Source organism: Marmota flaviventris, chromosome 1, assembly GCF_047511675.1.
Source record: "Marmota flaviventris isolate mMarFla1 chromosome 1, mMarFla1.hap1, whole genome shotgun sequence".
Taxonomy (NCBI): domain Eukaryota; kingdom Metazoa; phylum Chordata; class Mammalia; order Rodentia; family Sciuridae; genus Marmota; species Marmota flaviventris.
Genome location: NC_092498.1, coordinates 53,959,356 through 53,978,690, shown reverse-complemented (window position 1 = coordinate 53,978,690; position 19,335 = coordinate 53,959,356). Strand labels below are relative to the sequence as shown.

The following is a 19,335-nucleotide window of genomic DNA, read 5'->3' as shown; positions in this document are numbered from 1 at the left end:
ATTGTCATCATTGCATCCTGGGCAAAATGCACTGTATAAAACATCAAATCATAATCAAATGATTAAAAAGGAAACAGGGGACCGTTATACCAGATACAGCTAAATGAAAACATACCAGATGTGCCAGGTACAGTGGTGCACACCTGTAATCTCAGGGAGAGGAGGCTGAGACAAGAGGAGTTCAAAGCCAGCCTCAGTAACTTAGCGAGACCCTAAACAACTCAGCAAGATCCTGTCTTTAAAAATTATATAAAAATGTGGGGATGTGGCTCAATGGTTAAACTTCCCTGGGTTCAATCTCCAGTACCAAAAAAAAAAAAAAAAAAAAAAACAACCCACAGAGATCTTAATTATCAAAAGAAATGAAAAATGATTGCATTTACCGTTCCTCAGGTTTGTTTCTATAAAGTCATGTGCATTTTTTTCTCAAAATACTTGTACAGCAATAGAGGCACTAAATACTGAGCATAATACTCAATATTATTCATAGTGAATCATCTATAAAGAACGTCTAATATTTACTTTGGTTTATAAGCAGGATCAATAATAGAACCTGAGTTAGTAAGTCAACTTCTAAGTTACCCATGAAAAGCATTAATTTTTCCAATTTCTTTCCAAGCGTGTTTGGAAACTTCCTATTTGAAATGCTGATAGTCAATTTTAGATGTCAAAATAAAGTACAAATCACAAATCGACCATAAACATTTCAGAGTCTTTTATTGCTGCATTAACATACCATCTCAAGATTCTTCTTACACTTAAAATCCTAGAGAGACTATAATAAAGGAATAAAAGCTGAAGTCCCTAGTCATCTAACGCAGCTGGTAATTAGAAAGAGAACTGCTCATTCCTTCCCCACTGGGATGGGGCTCTCTAAGCCCAGGCCATTCTCCAACATAAGGCGTACATCTGCATATTTTCTTGAGACGTTAAAAAGTGCACACTTCCTCAAGAAATTAAACAGAAGGCTATGTGACCACCATTTGGAACCTGCTTATGATCATCTGCAGTGCAAGTACTGCCCATAAAAGTCTGTGCCTTCAGGCTGGGGTTGTAGCTCAGTGGTAGAACAGTTGCCTCACATGTGTGAGGCACTAGGCTCAATCCTCAGCACCACATAAAAATAAAAAAAGAAAAGAAAAAAAGACTGTGCATCTATTTTTTTTTTTTTTGGGGGGGGGGGGGGTGGCGGTGGTACCAGGGATTGAACCCAGGAGCACTCAACCACTGAGCCACATCCCCAGCCCTTTTTTGTATTTTATTCAGAGACAAGATCTCACTGAGTTGCTTAGCACCTTGCTTTTGCTGAGGCTGGCTTTGAACTCACGACCCTCCTGCCTCAGCCTCCCAAACCACTGGGATTACAAATGTGCACCACCGCATGGGGCTTGTGCACCCATTTTTATTAGAATGTCCACAATATTCTATTTACTCTATGCTGTTACTAAAAAACAGCTCTGTGATTCCCTGTTTTTTTGGAGATTTCCTCAAATGTATAAAAGTTAATTAAGTTCTTGAACATATAAAGCTTAGAAATTTTAAACAAAAGTTTATGGATGGCTCCAACTCCTGGGACATCATTACTATGTTTAGTGTTATGCCATCGACCACTTTACTTTCTCAGATAACCTGAGTCTATTATCTGTTTGCATTGCCTTTCAGTTTCTTAAGAGAGTACTTTCATTAAGAACACTGATAAGGGACTGCCTAAGAATCAAGTGGAAACCAAGCAGTCCAGGCTAGCAGTCCTTCACTGCCTGGGAGACAATGGAAAGTTATTCCTCCAGAGCCAGGATGATGATGACTAATACAAGGGCAGGGCAGCCTTATGAGCAGGGCCAGTGCCCTGCAGAGAGCCCACAGGAGGTCTCAGGAGATTCTAAAGCTCTCACCAGAGAGGAGTTTAATAAGATAACTCAGCTTTTAAGTAATAGAGGCAGCCTCCTGGCCTCTGGGCTGTGAAAAGGCTCACCTGCCAAGAGCAATAACACAGGTAATTACTGCACACAGAATAATAGATCTCAGCGGGATTCCAGGACCCAGGTACTAGCCTCCTTCCTACCTTACAATACACACAGGAAGGAATATAATGCACTACTTTTCTCATTAAGACCTGGGACAGTCTCCTAATGGGTAAGCAGATAAATTTCACTTGGCACAATAATTTGGTTTTGGGTTGTTGCCAAAAATAAAAATGTTCCTGGTATTAAGCAGTATAAGACAATGAATGTCCCCTCTTCTGGAACACAATTCATAAGGTTGAAAAGTTCACTAAGATCGCATTAGTGTATTCCAGAGACTGGAAACAAAAACTCTGAAGCTCATTTCTTTTTTCTTTCTCTATTACACACTTCCAGCTGCCCTCAGTCTCTAGGCAAGTCGCCTTAACTTTGTACACCGAGTCCAGGTTGCTTGTCCAGTATTCCTGCCAGTACTTCATCAGTTTACCTGCCTTTTTTCTTATCCATTTTATTCCTCTGTCTGTGTCAAGACATCTGTCACTTGTACCATCTTCCTAGGAAAGTTATTTTTAAAGAAACTGATCTAAAAATATCACATCTGGTTTTTTCAACCCACCCAATCTTTTTTTTTTTTTTTTGGTACTAGGGATTGAACTCAGGGACACTTAACCATTGAATCACATCCTCAGCCCTATTTTCTATTTTATTTTAGAGAGAGAGTCTCACTGAGTTGCTTAGCACCTTGCTTTTGCTGAGGCTGGCTTTGAACTAGCAATCATCCTGCCTCAGCCTCTGGAGCAGCTGGGATTACCTGTGTGCCCAGCCCAACCCAACCACTCTCTAAAAAGTTCCTTTCCAGTACAAAACTATTTGTCTCTAATTATCAGCCCAAAGCTTTACCCAGAATCGAACACTGAGTCTGAAGCCCCAAGCCTGGACTACTTGCCCCTCTCCCTTTTGGCCATGAGACCTCCTCTAAGGCCATGCCAGGAGACTTAGATTGGTCACTGGGAGCTCTTTCTTCCCTATCTAACTGTTGTTACTAACCCCAATCTGTTCTCTCTCTTATTTTGCCCAAACCAGTTCCATTTTCTTCCCCATCGATCTTGGGGACTGTATGAAAACACTGGATGACTGACATCCATCTAATAGTTACCAAACATAAAGTGCCAGACACAGTACTAGGTACCGTATGTGCATTCTCCCATCAAATTTGCAACAACTCTATGAGAAGAGCCCTATTAGTTCCATTTTACAGGTGAAGCTGGTAAAATTACTCACCCGAGGTTACACAGCTAGTCATTAGTGAAGCTAATGGTTTAAACCACAGCTAGAATGTAAGTTTATTTCTGCCGCAAGACACAAAATTTATATTTCCTTTTTTTTTAATTTTGAGAAGGTGTACCAGGGATTAAACCCAGCCACTGAGCCACATCCCCCGTCCTATTTTGTATTTTATTTAGAGACAGGGTTTTACTGAATTGCTTAGGGCCTCGCTTTTGCTAAGGCTGGCTTTGAACTCCCAATCCTCCTTGCGTCAGTCTCCCAAGTCGCTTGGATTACAGGGATGTGCCACCACACCTAGCTAAAGTACCTTTTAAAATTAAATTTAAAAAATAGTCAATTATCAAAAATATTTTTAAATATTTAATAAAAATAGTCTGATATTCTAGAACCACAACAGGTGTATACACACATCTGACGCCTGGGAAACTTTACAGAAACCAATAATACTAAAACCTGGATGAACACTTCCCAATCCTAAATTCTGTAGAACAGATTCCCTGCCTAAAAATGACAGTATTCCCATGGCACCATGCTCTCTATCACCTACCACCCTAAAGAGAAAGCTAATTGTTTTTCTTCTTCACTCACACCCCAACACTTGTGACACCAAATGCATAGGGATTTCCCACAACAAGCAATTCTCCAGTTCTCTATAAACACCCCCTAGGCGTTCTACAATTCAATTCTGACACCATCTACTTGGAGTTTGTATCCAACCCCACCTGGCAGTTAAGTCTGGCTCCAGTTCAGATGACCACTTGATTACAGGCCTATCTTCTGACTGACCCACTATAAACTAGGGTTCTCACCACTCTCTTCTCACATTGGGTTATTTGCTAAAACAAATCGCAAAATTATGGAAAATAGTTTACTCAGTAAGTTACTGAGTTTTTAAAAAAAGATACGACTCAGGAATCACCAAATGGAAAAAACACATAAAGTAAAATGTGGGGGAAGGGGTGCAGGCTTCCATGTCCTCCCTGGAACACTCTCCCTACACCTCCTGAAACCCTCCAAATCCCTAAACATCACTTAAGTGGGTGGGAAGGTGGGGTCATCCCCTACAGAGACATAGTTGATTCAATCACTGGCAATAGAGCTCGAATTCTAGAGCCTCTTTTCAGCCTTCTCCCCTCCCACTAGGCTGAGAGGGTGGGGCTGAAACACTCAACCTTCTGACAACCAGACCTTCATCCTTGCTGTTCACAAAGTCAGTCATTAACATAAACTCAGGTGTGGTAGCAAGTGGCTAGTTATGACTATCAAAAGATACTTTTTTATCTTTTTTTTGGAAATCAGTAATGGGACTTGAATCCAGGACTCTGCAAGCGCTTTACAACTGAGATACATCCCAGCCAACTTTTACCTTTGTCACTCTCAACACTTTAGAAATTACAAGGGTTTTAGGGGCTCAGTACTAGGAAGACCAAATATTTCTTACATCACCATGTCACACACCTCTATTGTCTTATTCAAGTGGGAAAAAAAGAGGAAGAAATACATGCCTGACAGTAGGAAAAAGTCAAATCCCTATTGGGATTTTGCCTCTCACCTCTACTTGTCATCTGTCATTTAGGTAGTCACAAATTTTCCTTGTCACTGAGCTCTCTAGAACCCAGTGAAATAAGGGCAAGACCCATTTTGGTCAGATATTTGCATCACGGTAACCAAAATACCCAACAATAACAACTTAGAGGAGTGAAAGTTTAATTGGGGCTCAGTTGCAGAGGTCTTGGTCCATAGACTGCTAACTCTACTGATCTGGGTCTAAGGTAAAGTGGCATATCATAGAGGAAGGGCCCAGTGGAGGAAAGCTGCTCAGCTCATGGTGGGGGTAAGGAAGCAGAGGTGGGTAAAAAGGCAGCAGGGAAGAACAACCCCTTCCAAGGCATGCCCCAGTGATTACTTCCTCCAGCCATGCCTCACCTGCCTACAGTTACCACTACAATCCATTCAAACTAGGATCTCACAATCCAGTCATTTCCCCTCTGAGCATCTCTGCATTCATTGGATCTTTGTGGGAGGTACCTCATATACAAACCATAACAGCTCCAAAGGGCCCACTTGAAGCTGGGTACAATGGTGCATACATATTATCCCAGTTATCTGGAGGCTGAGACAGGAGAATCAAATTTAAGGACAGCCTGCACAACTTGCAAGACCCTGTTTCAAAATAAAATTTTGGTGGGATGTAGCACAATGATAGAATGCTTGCATAATAGCTGTAAGTGCAATCCTCAGTATGAGAATGGAGGTTGGGGCTTTTTTTCCACATAGGCACTAAGATAAAACACTTGGGGGATCTTCAAGCAACTAAGAAGTAGTTAGTAGTTACTGGGTCCCACATGCTCACCTTTGCACTGCCTAGAAGAGACAATGTGACTTTTAAGAATTTGGAATATAAAACTACCACACAAAAAAATAAATTAATTGGTAATGCAATGTTAAGATAAACTTATGATGACACCTGTAAGACATAAACAGATAAAGTATAACCCAAGCACTACCCAAAACAGTGAGTATTTTAAAAAAAGGTACCCAAGGCTATATCTTTAGGGACCTATCTTAAGAGAAATGCTAGCACAAGAGAGAACAGAAGTGTATAAAATAAAGTTCCGTGAAGCAGTGCCTAGAATAGTACAAAGCTAAAATCAACACACATCAATAGCAACAGTTAATTTTAATACATCCAAGCTATGGAACACCACTCAGCCATTAAAAAAAGACTGCCAGAAAGAGAATATGGTCCCATTTCAATTTCTTAAAAAAGAGAATGAGTGTCTGCATGAAAGATTTTGGAAGTAAACATACTATCAACATTTTCTTAGGGGAATGAAAATGAAAGATAGAAAAATGACTTGGCAACTTGGTAAGGCTGTCTCAAAATAAAAAATAAAAAGGGCTGGGAATGTTGCTTGGTCGTAAGCACCCCTGGGTTCAATCCCCAGTACTGCAAAATAGAAATAAATAAAAACAACTGAGAAGTAAAGAGGGCAAAGGGAGAAAAAATTTTGTATTTAACTTCAAAATACTTCTATACTGTTTTAAAAGCAAGTACAAAATTTAAATATAAAAATAACTTAATTATTAAATTATTAATACTGAATGGTGTCCACCAGAACATTTTGAAGGAATTCCAGGATGAAATGGAAAACTGTTGAACAAAATGAGGAAAGGCTACCAAGGAAAACTGCAAACATGAACCCTAATGAGAAGAACTTCATAAATCTTGTAAGAAAATGTTATACCCATGTTAGATAAGCTTGTGGAATAAAAAGTAAAGCCTAAGACCACCAAGCAGAATATTCTGGGTTTTACTACTATTATTAAGAATGAGGCTTATAAATAAGAAACAGGATCTAAATATACAATTGAGGCAAAAGGCCCAAGTATCAGACTCTAGGATTCAAAGAACAGAAAGTAAGGAGCTTAGAATCTTCATATTTGCAAATGACACTAAAGACTTCCATGGCAATATTGTGCCAGGTTATTGGTGCCAAATTATAGGAAGATCTTGGGAATCTATGCAAATACAAGGAAAAGTGGCAGATGAGTGTTAAAAAACAAGCATATGGCCTAAATCAGGCACATAAAACAACAACTTCTCAGCTGTCAGTTATGACCCAGGAATAGGATCTCACATTCACTGTAAATGGACCCTGAGGACTTGAGCCCAACATCAAGCTACAGATTAAAAGCAATGCAAAATGTCCTGGGAACCATCAAGACAAAAGCCAAAAAAGGAGAGGGAAACCACAGAATTCTCCCCTCAGAAAATTCTCGTGCACTAGCCCAAACACATTTCATTTATCATTAGTGTTGTACCCCTTCAACTACATATAGTAAAGGAGCTAAATAAGATCAACAGGTCTCAAATGCCAGCTCCACATCAATTCCAACTGACTCTTACAATCGCCTAGAAGTGGCTTTTCTAAAAATACAGATTCCCATGACACTCCAGAGATTCTAAAACAATGTTTCTGAAAGATCTTCCAGGTGGTCCCAATACAATCCTATTTAGGAAATCACTGGGATTCTTTCACTGGCTCCATATATACTTCCAGAAAGGATTTAAGATGGCTTACTATGAAAAATAAGCTCAAAAGGAAAGAAACCATGTGAAAATACCAAGAACTGAATAAGATGGGCTAAGGATGAAGCTCAGTGCTAGAATGCTTGCCTACACTTAGCACTGGGAAAAAAAAAAAAAAAAATTAAGATGATACTTGCACATAAAATGGAAATCAAAATATCTGGAAAAATGAAAAAATCTGTCCTCCAAGCAAGAACAGTGCTTGGAGTGCTTCAATTGAGAGCTGGGCAACAGAAAACGCTACCCATAAGCTAGACACCCTGTTAAGTTCCCTCCTCAACCTCACCTTCTCAAGTCAAGGCCTAATGTGCCAGGAATGTCAAGGTGTTCTGAAATGGAGGTGAGACTGAATGGATAAAATCCCCTAGGCACCATGTTCCTCTGGGTCATAAGCAATCACTCACGTAAGTTTATTTTGATTACTGAAAAGCCAGAATCTCCCTTACTTCTATTTACCCCCACCCCTCCAAACAGTCCTTTAGTCTAATTCATATTCTAGTCCTTGGCCTTCTACACAAGAAAACCATATTTCAACTAATCCACTTTCTCAGAAAAAAAAAAAAAAAAAAGACAATGGGAACGGAGAGGAAAGCATAGAGCATGCTTTACGCAAGATAAGCAGCAATTCAGAGTCAAGCCTACCATAAGGTATGAGATTTCTGAGATTTGTTTCAGCATGCCTAAAAGAAATGTAATACAGGTTTTTGTTTTTTTTTTTTTATATAATCACAGCCTTATGGGACTGAAAGATGCTTAGAGACAATGAGTAGAGTCACCTCGTTTTAGAGAAAAGTTGTTCAAAGTGAAATACCTTATCCAACCCATTACCCAGATGGAGAACAACAGTACCCAGGTCACAGCTTGTGTCCCCTGACTCCTAGGCCAATGCTCTCTCCTCTATGACATGCTACTTCCCAGGGACAATGTTAATAAAGCAGATTTATTAACTTTAAGCACAAGTTCCAGAAACCTCTTTAATCCTTCCTATTATTCGTAAGGTTGGTATTATAGGATCATGCCAAGCACTTCCTAGACACACACACACAAAAAAATTAAAAACTAAAAAAACTTTAAAGCATTCAAAATTTGTTGAGGCACAGAGAGAAGATAGCCATCCATCATAAGCATATATAAATGGAAAAAAGTACTAATCACAGTTATATTTATATCACAAACCTCAGATATCTCACAAATGGATTCTGAAAATGACGTGGAAATTTTTTATATTTTCCTGTAAGTTGCTTAACTTCCTAACTTTAAAAAAAAATGCCAACTGAAACTAACTGTTCATTTTTCTTAAACATTAGAGATAAGTGAGAAAAAACATAACATTAATTTATCATACTGAGTCTCACTGAAAGTAAGTGAAATCCCACGACACTCCATCTGCATCAAATGCTCACAACCTGTGATTCCGCATCAGTTTCTGCTGTAAAAACAAAAAGCATATGTCAGTCTCCCAAGAGAGGAAGCTGCAAAAACTGGGTGTGTATCCATCACTAGCAATAAAAGAAAACACTCCATAAGCACAGTGAAAAGTGAAGTCCCTTTATTTTGTTCCCTTCTCCTGGCAAGGCACAGAATTTCCTATGATATTTAACTATGCTCTTCTTGAAGAATGAAATACATTCAAAGACTAGACCCCATACGCTCTAGCACAACCCACTAGAATCACATCTGTCAGCCAGATAGCTAGCCACGCTGAGAAATGAGTATACAATAAACTGTACAGTACAACTGTACTCCTTACCTGAATTCAAAAACCTGATCAATTATCTCCTTTGAACTTACAACTGAAAACTAAAATTCTCACTTGCTGCCCAACTTACTCTCCAAATAAACTGGCATAGTCTTTACTAAATCATCTGCCCACTAATTACCAGCAGGGGTCACTGGCCTCAAAAGACATCCCCCAGGCTAATGAGCCATGTTGCACATGAGCCAATTCCCTCCTGACCACTGATTTGAGCTCTGGAGCATGCTACTTTGCTTTTCAATGACGCTGACATCTCAAAGTTTGCTAGGCTAAAAAGTACTAGCAAAAAGTAACAAAGCAGCATTAAATACCATGTACTAACAAAATGCTAATAGAAATACAAACACAGACAAGGTCCAGACACTATTAACTCTTACCGGGCCTGCTCCTGGCATTTACTTTTTCATCCATGTCCCCTTCATTGGAAGATAATGACTTGGGAATACACAGGACTAACAAGAAGTCAGAAAATCATGTTTTGGCCCAGTAAGAAACAAACATGGACTGAAGTTGTGGCTCAGAAGTACAGCACTCGCCTACCATGCTTGAGACACTGGGTTTGATTCTCAGCACCACATAAAAGTAAAGATATTATGTCCACCTATAACTAAAAAATAAATATTTTTTAAAAAAAGAAACAAATATGACTAAGAACAAGTTTTATTTTGTTTCTTTCTTACCTATCTCCCATTCTTTACATTTACTCAATGGACTGAACATCAGCTATGGATCTCACTGGGATACCAGAACAATGACCACGTCCGCTGCCTTTTATCCTTTTATCATACTTAAACCTGTGTGTTACATAATAAGTCAGTTAAACCTGTACCATTTGTGGGGTACTGAACCTGAAGAAATTAAAAAGCTACTACAAAAATACTAAAGAACAATCATCAATGGAAACCCCAGGGGCTTGGTACTTGCTGTTTCCTCTGCCAGAAGCATACTTCCCTTTTGGCTGGTGTGCTCTTTGATGTCCATCAGGTCTCAGTGCAAATGCCATCTTCTGAGAGACTTCTTTCCTAAACACACTATCTAAAGGATCGACCCTCTCCCTCACTTGTGACCACCGTGTCCCAGTCCCCAATGTAAAATTACTCTTACATGCATTGCCAATCTTTTTTCTCATTCACATATTTATTGTCAGACCCCTCTATGAGGCACAAGGAAACAAATCTGAGGTACTTTTCTACTATCTCCAATACCCAGGGAGATTTTGACAGGCAGCAGATGATCAATAAATATTTGTTCAGCAAAGAAAGGAAATGTGATTGTTTATCTTCTATTTCACTAGTTACTACACAGCACCACTACTTTTAGCATAACTAGAGCCAGATGGATGCTTCCTTTCCACACACACAAAAAAAAGACAGAAAACCTTTATAATACAGTAATAACTAAGTGTTCCTTTACTTACAATCCTGATTGAAAGCAACCACACTTACATGTTAGGAAATGGGCAGTTTTAAGTCTATAGGGAAAAGCCTTTCATCCTATTATACTTCTTTGCAAATGGCCCTTCTAAAATATTGTGTTATTCAGCTACCTTATCTTTGAGTGGTAGAATAAGAGTAATAGGAAAAGTTTTTTTGCTTCCCGCCCCCCGCATATGCTAAGTGCTCAGAGAAAAGAGCAGATCAACAGATTACTCTGTTCCCACTCAACACATACTTCTTAGTTCAGAAACCTAAGAAACACTTAGTTATAAAAAACTAAATTATAGGAAGCATTTCTTGCAGGCTGTACACTGAAGAAATTTCCACTAAACTACTCAGCATGAAGTCTACATTTTGCTTTACAACAAATTGGCAGCCCAAGTCTATGGAAGGAAGGAGAAAATTATGACCACCTCCTCCTTTAAGTGTCCCTTTGCCTTAGTTACCCAGTGGGAATCACTGTTCTTAGCATAACACCATGAACTGGCAGAGGGATTCTTTTCCCCTTCTGAGGCAATTAATGGGGAGGGGTTAAGTGTGAGGTAAAATAGGAACTGAAATTTGGCCTTGTCCTCCTTTTTGACCTTCCACACCCTAAGCACAATAAAATACACCATTTCCATGGCTGCTTCTAATAAGCACAGAAGACCCAAGAACTGTCACCAATTCATTCTACTGTTTCAAAAGTCAGCCATGTGCTCCTACTTGAAGAAACATGCAAACATGACAATTAGAAGGGAAAGTTAAAAGTAGAAAGACAAAGAAAAGTAAACCAGGGCTGGGGATATAGCTCCATTGGTAGAGTGCTTGCCTTGCATGCAGAAGGCCCCGGGTTCAATCCCCAGCACCACCATCAAAAAAATAATAAAATAAAATAAACCAGGTCACAAAACCAGACAAAACAGCCATTTCAAAGTAGCTAAGTGGGTGACTGAATTTTACACCAAGTATTCCCAAAATCTACTCCCAATGTCATCTATTTAACATCTACTGACAATATTCTGTTGCAGCTAAAGAATGTCTATCAAATTATTCAAATAAACCCAGAATTGGAATCTTTCAGGGTTTTGAGAAAATAAGATCTGACTTGACAAAGACATTTACTTATCCAAGTTATATTTTCACCCACACACTTGCTAGTTTCATCCCAACTCAGAAAACATAAATCCATCTTCAGCCTTTCCATTATCCTCACTGACTTTCTCAGTAACAAGACATCTCCAAAATGCTTGTGCAGACTTACCACTCACTTCCTCTTTAAACACATTCTAAAACCAACTCAGTCCCTTCACCCCCACTCCCTACAGCAGACACAGTCGCGACTGTCACCATCATTTTTAAAAACAACCAGTGAAAGATTTTTTTCAACTTGGTTCCCAAGTTAATTCTTCAACCTTAAAAAATAGCCAGGATTTCTGGATGACAAGGCAGAGACCAGAAGAAATTTGCACCTTCCACAGCCCTACAACACTTTCTTTTACCAAAAATGAGGAAGGACTATTCATCTTCACTGCAGCAAACCTCAATCCTAGACCATTTCACACCCTCAGCTCAGTTTGAGTTCACAGGAATCCAAGAGCGCACACATCTCGTTAATAACTGTTCCAAATTCCGCCCTCTCCCAAAAGCAGGGTCTCCTGTTTTCCTATTCATTCAACTATTTTCTTCTCACTTTCCTATCACTGAAATCCATCTTCCTTTGCAGAGTTCTTACAAAGCAGTTCCTAGTACCACTGGAAACAATTACTCTCCTGGAAAATACAACTTTGCTTAACAGAAGAGCTTCACACAGAGCAATTTGCCAGTGGTCAATTTTTCATTCCAGACAAGGCTTCTAAGTTTCGCACAAATCTGCCTGTAGCTCCCTCTCCTAATCATTGCCTATTACTCACCACCCACCGCAGCAGTGTGGTCAAAGTGTGCAGTGAAATCTACAAATGGCACAAACTGCTCAAAACACTGAATTTTTGACGGGCACGGTGGTGCACGACTGTAATCCCAGCGGCTCCAGGAGGCTGAGGCAGGAGGAAGCCAGCCTCAGTAACTTAGCAAGACCCTAAGCAACTTGGCAAAACCCTGTCTCAAAATAAAAAATAAAAAGAGCTGGGGATGTGGTTCAGTGGTTAAGCACCCCTGGGTTCAATCCCTGGTACAAAAAAAAAAAAAAAAAAAATCACTGAATTTTAAAATGCCACATTCCAGACTCTGCACAACACTCCTATGCATATAAAGACCATAAGCACCAAATGAAGTCACTTACCATAATAGCAGCTCCCGGACAAAACAAAGAATAACATCTAATCTTTCTTCAACTCAATTACAGTCAGCTTCACTTTCCTGCAATTTGCGGTCATGCATCACTGACCCCACCCTTCATGTTATAAAGTAGTACCCTGGAGTACTGGAGTCAAGAGGCCTCACAGCAAGATGTTTTAGAGCTTGTGCTCTGGCAGACTGGCCTGGATTCAGGTTCAAGTCTGAGCTCTGCCTTTTAATACCAATAAGAAAGTGCATGTCCTTGGATAGACTTTTTTTCCTAAACCCCAGATTAAACATCTATAAAATGTAACGAACAACCCTATGGATTTGTTAGGTATTTTAAATGAGATAATATGTGCAAAACATCTAGCATAACACATGACAATTGATTGATGATATTAGTACCCGCAGGAGTAATTTGTAAACAGGTATGGTCACCTCATAGAATCCAGATGCCCTGGAAGCCTCCAGCACTGGTGGAAGCAAAAATATTTTCAGCCTCATTCTACTCCCATCACACAAAAGAGGGGACCTTTAAGAAAAATTTGGGCATTAACTAGGAGAAAACTCAAAAATCCACTCTAGGCTGACAATTCCAACACCAGACAGTGAAAAGATGCTTTGTTCCTATAATAAAGAGAAAAACAGTATAAATGAAAAAGTTAATGAAATAGGAAACACTTTAAGATAATCCTTTCATGGGTCAGGTCAAAATTTCAAAGAGAACATGTAGACCTTAGAAATGCTCTTCTCATTCAATTTCTGATAAATTCTGACTATTATACATAAAGAGAAAAGGTAATATTGAATATTCCCTGAATCTCAGCTGGCAACAGATACCTAAGAAATTAATACATGAAAATTAAGGGGAGGGGAGAATCTTTAAATCAAATTTACACACACACACACATACACATACACACACAAGCTGTAGAACACTACAACAGCAAAAACTGTGGAAACCTGGGAGAAATTGTCATAAAGGAGCTTTGCCATTCCTGATGGAAAAGTCAAGAATTGCAGTCTAAAATGAAATCTAAAGGTTTACCGTCATTGCAACCACACAACCTGATACCCCAAGAAATGTCAGGTTCCAAAATTTGGGAGAGCTAAGAAGAGGACAACTGAGGGGGGCCACTGATAAAGCAGAACTACAATACAAAATTATCATGGAACTAGAGATGAACCTAGTTCATCATCATGCAAGGTTAAGTCAAAATTCAAGAATATAGAAAGCAAAGGCATATAAAAGCAGGCAGAACTTAGTGTTAAAAGCCTGTACTAGAAATCAGAACACCTGGATGTTTTTCCTGGCTCCAACCCTTGCCATGTGCACTTAGGCAAATCACTTGCCCTCTTTAAACTTGTCTCTTATACTTAAGGGATGGGGAGATAATGATCATTAAGATTCCAGCTGCATAAAAGTTAAGAGTCAAAGGACACAATGATCAGGAACTCCCAGGCCTACAGACCAGACACAAGATATGGAGGGGAAAAGAGGATCACAGAGTGAGAAAAGTTGGAGTATGTAACTGAGTGTCGGTGGAAACGGAAAAGCTTCATGATGGCCAAGTACTCCTAGGGTTCCAGGAAAGAGAGGATATCAGGAACTTGAAAAACTGCAAACTGCTCAGCATATGTCAAAATGGACCTAAAGAGGGGAATGGGATGACAAATATCAACGAACTATCTCCGTTAATAAATCAATAATCGATCTGTCCTGGTAGACAGCCAGGAGATCCGAAAGCTGCGACCACTAAAATCGCTGTGACCCCTGATGCGGGGGTATCCAGAAAGCAAAGACCAAGCGGAGCTCATGTTGGGTTCTGTCTAGTGACGGATTCGGAGGATGGGCGGAAAGTGAAAAAGGGGACAGAGGAAAGGGAATCTGGAGACCATGCAGGCTGGCAGGAGGGAGAAAAGGAGTCAATGTCTGACTCCCGATCGAAGGCGGCAGAGGGGTCCAGGTCCGGGGTCCAGGTCCGGGGCCCCGCTCTCACCATCTTGACGATGCCCCGCTGCACGGTGGGGACCGCGGGTCCCCCGGAGGAGCCGCCGCTCTGTGCGGAGGAGGCCATGTGTGGAGCTGGCAAGGTAAGCGAGTGGAGCGGCCGGCCGGACTGGAGATGTCAGTGTGGGTGTCGGCTTTGGTGAGAGGTCGCTGAAAAGAGAGGCAGGCGAGCAACCAGCTGCGAGCGATAAACTAGACCGATGCGCTGGGCGCTCACTGGAGCAGCAGCGGGACTAGGAGCAAAAGAGGAGACGCGATCTCCGCCGCCGCCACACGTTCTACTCGCCGCGCAAGCGTGCCAGAGCGCCACCGCCCTCTGGCCAATTAGAATCCTAAGCCCGCCGGACCTAGAGCCAATAGGCACCCTGCTTACGGAGCCCCACCTCTTGGTCCTAAAACTGGTGGAGAGCTCCAGGAAGCGCTGAAAGAGCTGATTTGCGGTGACGGCCTAAATATGGGGCGGGACTTCCGGGGCAGCCCAAGTAGGTAGTGTCGGGAGGTGTAGTGGGAAGGAAAGGACACGTCAGCATCTGGCCGTGAGGCGCAAGGGGCCATGGGAGTCCCGGGGGCGGAGTCAACCTCGCCCTCCGGCTGGCTCCGCCCACAGATGGTCCCGCCCTGGAGCCCTGCCCTTTCTGCCCCGGCGAAGCCCAGGTGTACGCGGGCGAATCAGGTAGGCGCGTCCAAACTGAAGAATGCGACTAGGAGCCCAGAGTATCGGCTCCACCGCGGCCAAGCCTGGAAGTAATCCTGGTACCAGCTTTACACCGACTTCCTACATTTCACCTCAACTAACAGTATGGAGAGAACTTGGAAGTCGGAGCATTGTGAAAGATCCTGCAGATGTTGGTTTTGACCCGGAACACGGCTGCGCGCCCTCCCGGCTATTGGGAGTGTGTCTATTCTTGTCGCTGGGGTCTAGCCCTTGGTAGCTGCTCTACTAATGTTTGTCGAAAGAAGAAGTGAATGTCTCCTAAAGGGATGACTGTTCTGTACGCAGGAGAGAATGACCTTCGGGTCTCTTCCCTGCAGCTTCTACTGAGGTTAGGAAAAACCTCGGTAAGCGCACTCCCTGATCCGGAGGAGACAAATCCTGAGTGTGGTGAGCGCCTCCAACGCTGTCCCTTCTCCTAGCCTCAGCGTTTTGAGTAAAGAAACAGGGAGAGGGACAGGAGACATTAAGACATTAAGTGAATGTTTAGTGAGAACTAATTTCTTCATGTGCCAACTATGTGGAGCCAAGAACCTTACGTGTAGTACGTCATTTAACTGTAAAGCCTTCCTGTACATTGAAGGCACCACTTCCCCTGTAGCTTTTTCAAGAAAAGGTTGCTTATTCTCCCACATTTCACGTATTTCAAGGTTAGGTTTTGTAGGCAGCATCTTCTCAGCTCTTCCCTTTCATCTCATAAATTCTCTACCCTCTTCAAAAATAAATAAATATTCGTGGAGACTCGTTCCATCTGATTACACCCTTCTCCCATCTGATTCAGGTTGTCCTCTACCTGACCCAGCTCCTACGTTGGCAGTTCTATGAGATTGCAGGTACCTGGTACACACTCTTCTCTACCTAATGATCCTGAATCACTTCAGTATTTGTGAGCATGACTTACCAATACCTTAACTTCTTAGATCCTTGACCTTATCTTCAGTGAACATAACCTTTGCACCATTTTAGCCTTCCTCTCCGGGTCAGCTAAACAGTATAACTTCGTGACTGATACTAAACCTATACACCTTCTTGTTTGATCCTAATTGCTATCCTTTTTCCCCACTCACCCATTAATTCCTCTTTACTTTGTTTTGGTTATCTATTGTGTAACAGTTAACACAGGCTGTCAGAAATAATGGCCAAAATATATTGAGCACTAAACATATGTACTAAACAGATTCCCTGCTGAATGTTTTTATCTACATTGTATAATTTAATCCTTAGGACAACCCTATAAAGAAGATATAAATCTCTCTTTGAAAGAGGACATTAATTCATTTTAAAAAGATAACCAACCAACTCTAGATCAAAGCTTAAAGGATTAAATCAAGATTTCAATCCAGAACTTTCTACCATAAACAGTGTTCTCTTAGGTTAGCCTGCTTCTAAGCCTGCTCTTATCCTCAGCCTGCACCAGTAGAATCCAGAAGCTAGAAATAGTTTTCACCTCCAGTAAGCTTCCTTTGGGTAGACAGGAGAAAACACTGGGATATTAACTTCCTGCCTCCTTTCCTCTGCTCCTTTATGTTTATTTGAAAGAAAAACCTCACCAACCCAAGTTTTATCTAGGTCAGTGCTATCTAAACTAACTTTCTACAGTGATGAAAATGACGTATATCTGCTCTGTTCAATATGATAGCCACCAACCACTTGTGGCTAATGAACACCTCAAGTGTACCTAATGCAACTGAGGAAGTGAATTTTTACTGTTATTTTTTAACTAATTTAATACATATGGCCTAGTGACTATGGTATTGACTAGGTGATTAAATTTTATTCTTGCTGTCATGTCTATTACCATAATATTCTTGAATTTGGAAGGTGGATGCTAGGGATTAAACCCAGAGGCACATTACCACTGATCTATGTCTCCAGACTTTTTTTTTTTTTTAATTCTTAGATAGGGTCTCATGAAGTTGCTTAGGGCCTAACTGCTGAGGCTGGTCTTGAACTTTTGATCCTCCTGACTCAGCCTTCACAGGCATGAGCCACCACACCCAGCCTACATAGGTTTTTAAGTTATTTCTATGTGCTTCATATAGTTACAATTTGATTAAAATGCACAAAGACATAAGCCATAATTTTTAAAAACTTTAGAAAGAAAATAATTTACTTTGTAATATTAAAAGTAGAATTCAGAACCAAGCATGGTGGCACATACCCATAATTCCAACAACTTGGAAGTCTGAGACAAAAGGATCACAAGTTTTATGCCAGCCTGGGCAACTTAGCAAGTCCTTTTCCCAAAATTTAAAAATTAATAATAAAAAGGGATGGTATGTCACTCAATGGTAAAGCACCTCTAGGTTCAATCTCCAGTACCAAAATAAAAACAATTATATCAACCCAAGGAAGATAGTGTACTCTCCAATTAGCCCTATCTTGATAGTAACTCAATCTAAAGGATTTATGAAAGTGTAATATGCATTTATAAAATTATATGCTTGGTACAAAGGTTAAAAAACTTTTAGTTAATGGATCAACTTTGTATCCTATCCTTTTGACATTCAGTGCCAAGTCCAACGTTCATTCAGTTATCCCAAATGTGATTAATCAATGCCTCTGCTTTGTCAGTGGCCTTGGATAAATATATATTGATTTGCTGCTGCTATAGCTATTCACTTTGACCACTGAATTTTATCACTGTAGACTTTGTCTGCCACACAAATTTCTAAGGAAAAAAAAAATGAGGAATACTCCAGCCAATGGTACCGCATTGATGATAGGGTAGCATGTTGTCTGAGTCCCTTAAAAGGAGATGATCAAGCAAGGATGGAACTTGAGGATTTCCTTCTCTCTATCCCCAGAATCCTGAGGTCAGTGGCTAGCAAACTCCAAATTAGGAAAGTTTCATCAAATAACAGCAAACTACATTCATTATGGGATAAACGTGCATTTTCCCCACTACAGGTCAAGAAGTTGGAAGTATTTGTTTACAGGCTCAACAATCTCCATATGCAGGCATCTCTGCAATTTCCTGGCTTTTCCATGGTAGCTGCAGAATAGCTACTTCAGCTCCAGGCACTAGAAGAAAAGAAGGCAAGAAGAGGAGAAACCAGTACCAGAAATATCTGTCCATTTTTATCAGGAAAGCAAAAGTTTCCCCAGAATTGTCCATCATAAGGCCTCTTCTTACTGCAGGGTAGGCAAAGATGGCATTTAGGCTAACAAAGTAGAGGGAATCGAAAACAGATGTTAAGATGCCCTGAGCACTGGACCACTTCTTTGCTTCTGGTCCCATTTCACCACTTTAGAACTCTGTCCCATTCCTAAGCTCCATTCCCTCTTTCAACATACAACTATGACTTCTCATTCTCTCCAAAGCAAAAAAAGCCCAAGCAGTAAGACTTGCTCTTTCTGGCCCCCATTTCCAAAACCTGCCTTTATAGAGTATGAAGTCAGGGAGCATAGGCTGCCTCCAGTTCACCTACCTGTGGTCTACGAAAGGACATACCCTGGTTGGCATTTCCCTAAGTTGTTCACTGGCTCTAGCAGCTCAAACTACAGTAGAAAACTCACCCAAACATACCCAGGGCTCTCTGTCCCTCTGTCCCCCAGTTGCCTCCATTTATAATGACCTTTTATACCTCAGTTCCAACACAGCTTTTCCCCTAAAAATTTTGTGAGATACCTCCAAGCAGGAGTGACATCTCCCACCCCTCTATCTTCAGACACTTGGGATGATACCCTTCTAGCACTGTGCACTATATTCCCTGTTTCATAGTTATAACAGTTGAACTGGCCTGTAAACTTTTTGATAAGCTCTTAGAAGTCATGTTAGTTTTTGTACTCCCTATTGACCTGGCACTGCCTTATAAAG

At 40.8% G+C, this 19,335-nt stretch overlaps 1 protein-coding gene and 1 long non-coding RNA gene across 2 annotated transcripts in view; one reads left to right on the top strand and one right to left on the bottom strand.

Annotated features, from left to right (window-relative positions):
- Positions 1-15,104, bottom strand: part of Snd1 (staphylococcal nuclease and tudor domain containing 1) — a 410,684-nt gene extending 395,580 nt beyond the window's left edge. Inside the window, exon 1 of the mRNA XM_027926283.2 lies at positions 14,793-15,104. Within this exon, the coding sequence (XP_027782084.1) occupies positions 14,793-14,870 (78 nt within the window). The 5' untranslated portion in view covers positions 14,871-15,104. The remainder of the gene's footprint in view (positions 1-14,792) is intronic.
- A 353-nt stretch (positions 15,105-15,457) lies between these two features.
- LOC139701344 (uncharacterized) lies at positions 15,458-19,335 on the top strand. Its single transcript, XR_011706568.1, has 3 exons — positions 15,458-15,905; positions 16,297-16,348; positions 18,426-19,335. It is a non-coding gene; the product is annotated as an uncharacterized lncRNA (long non-coding RNA).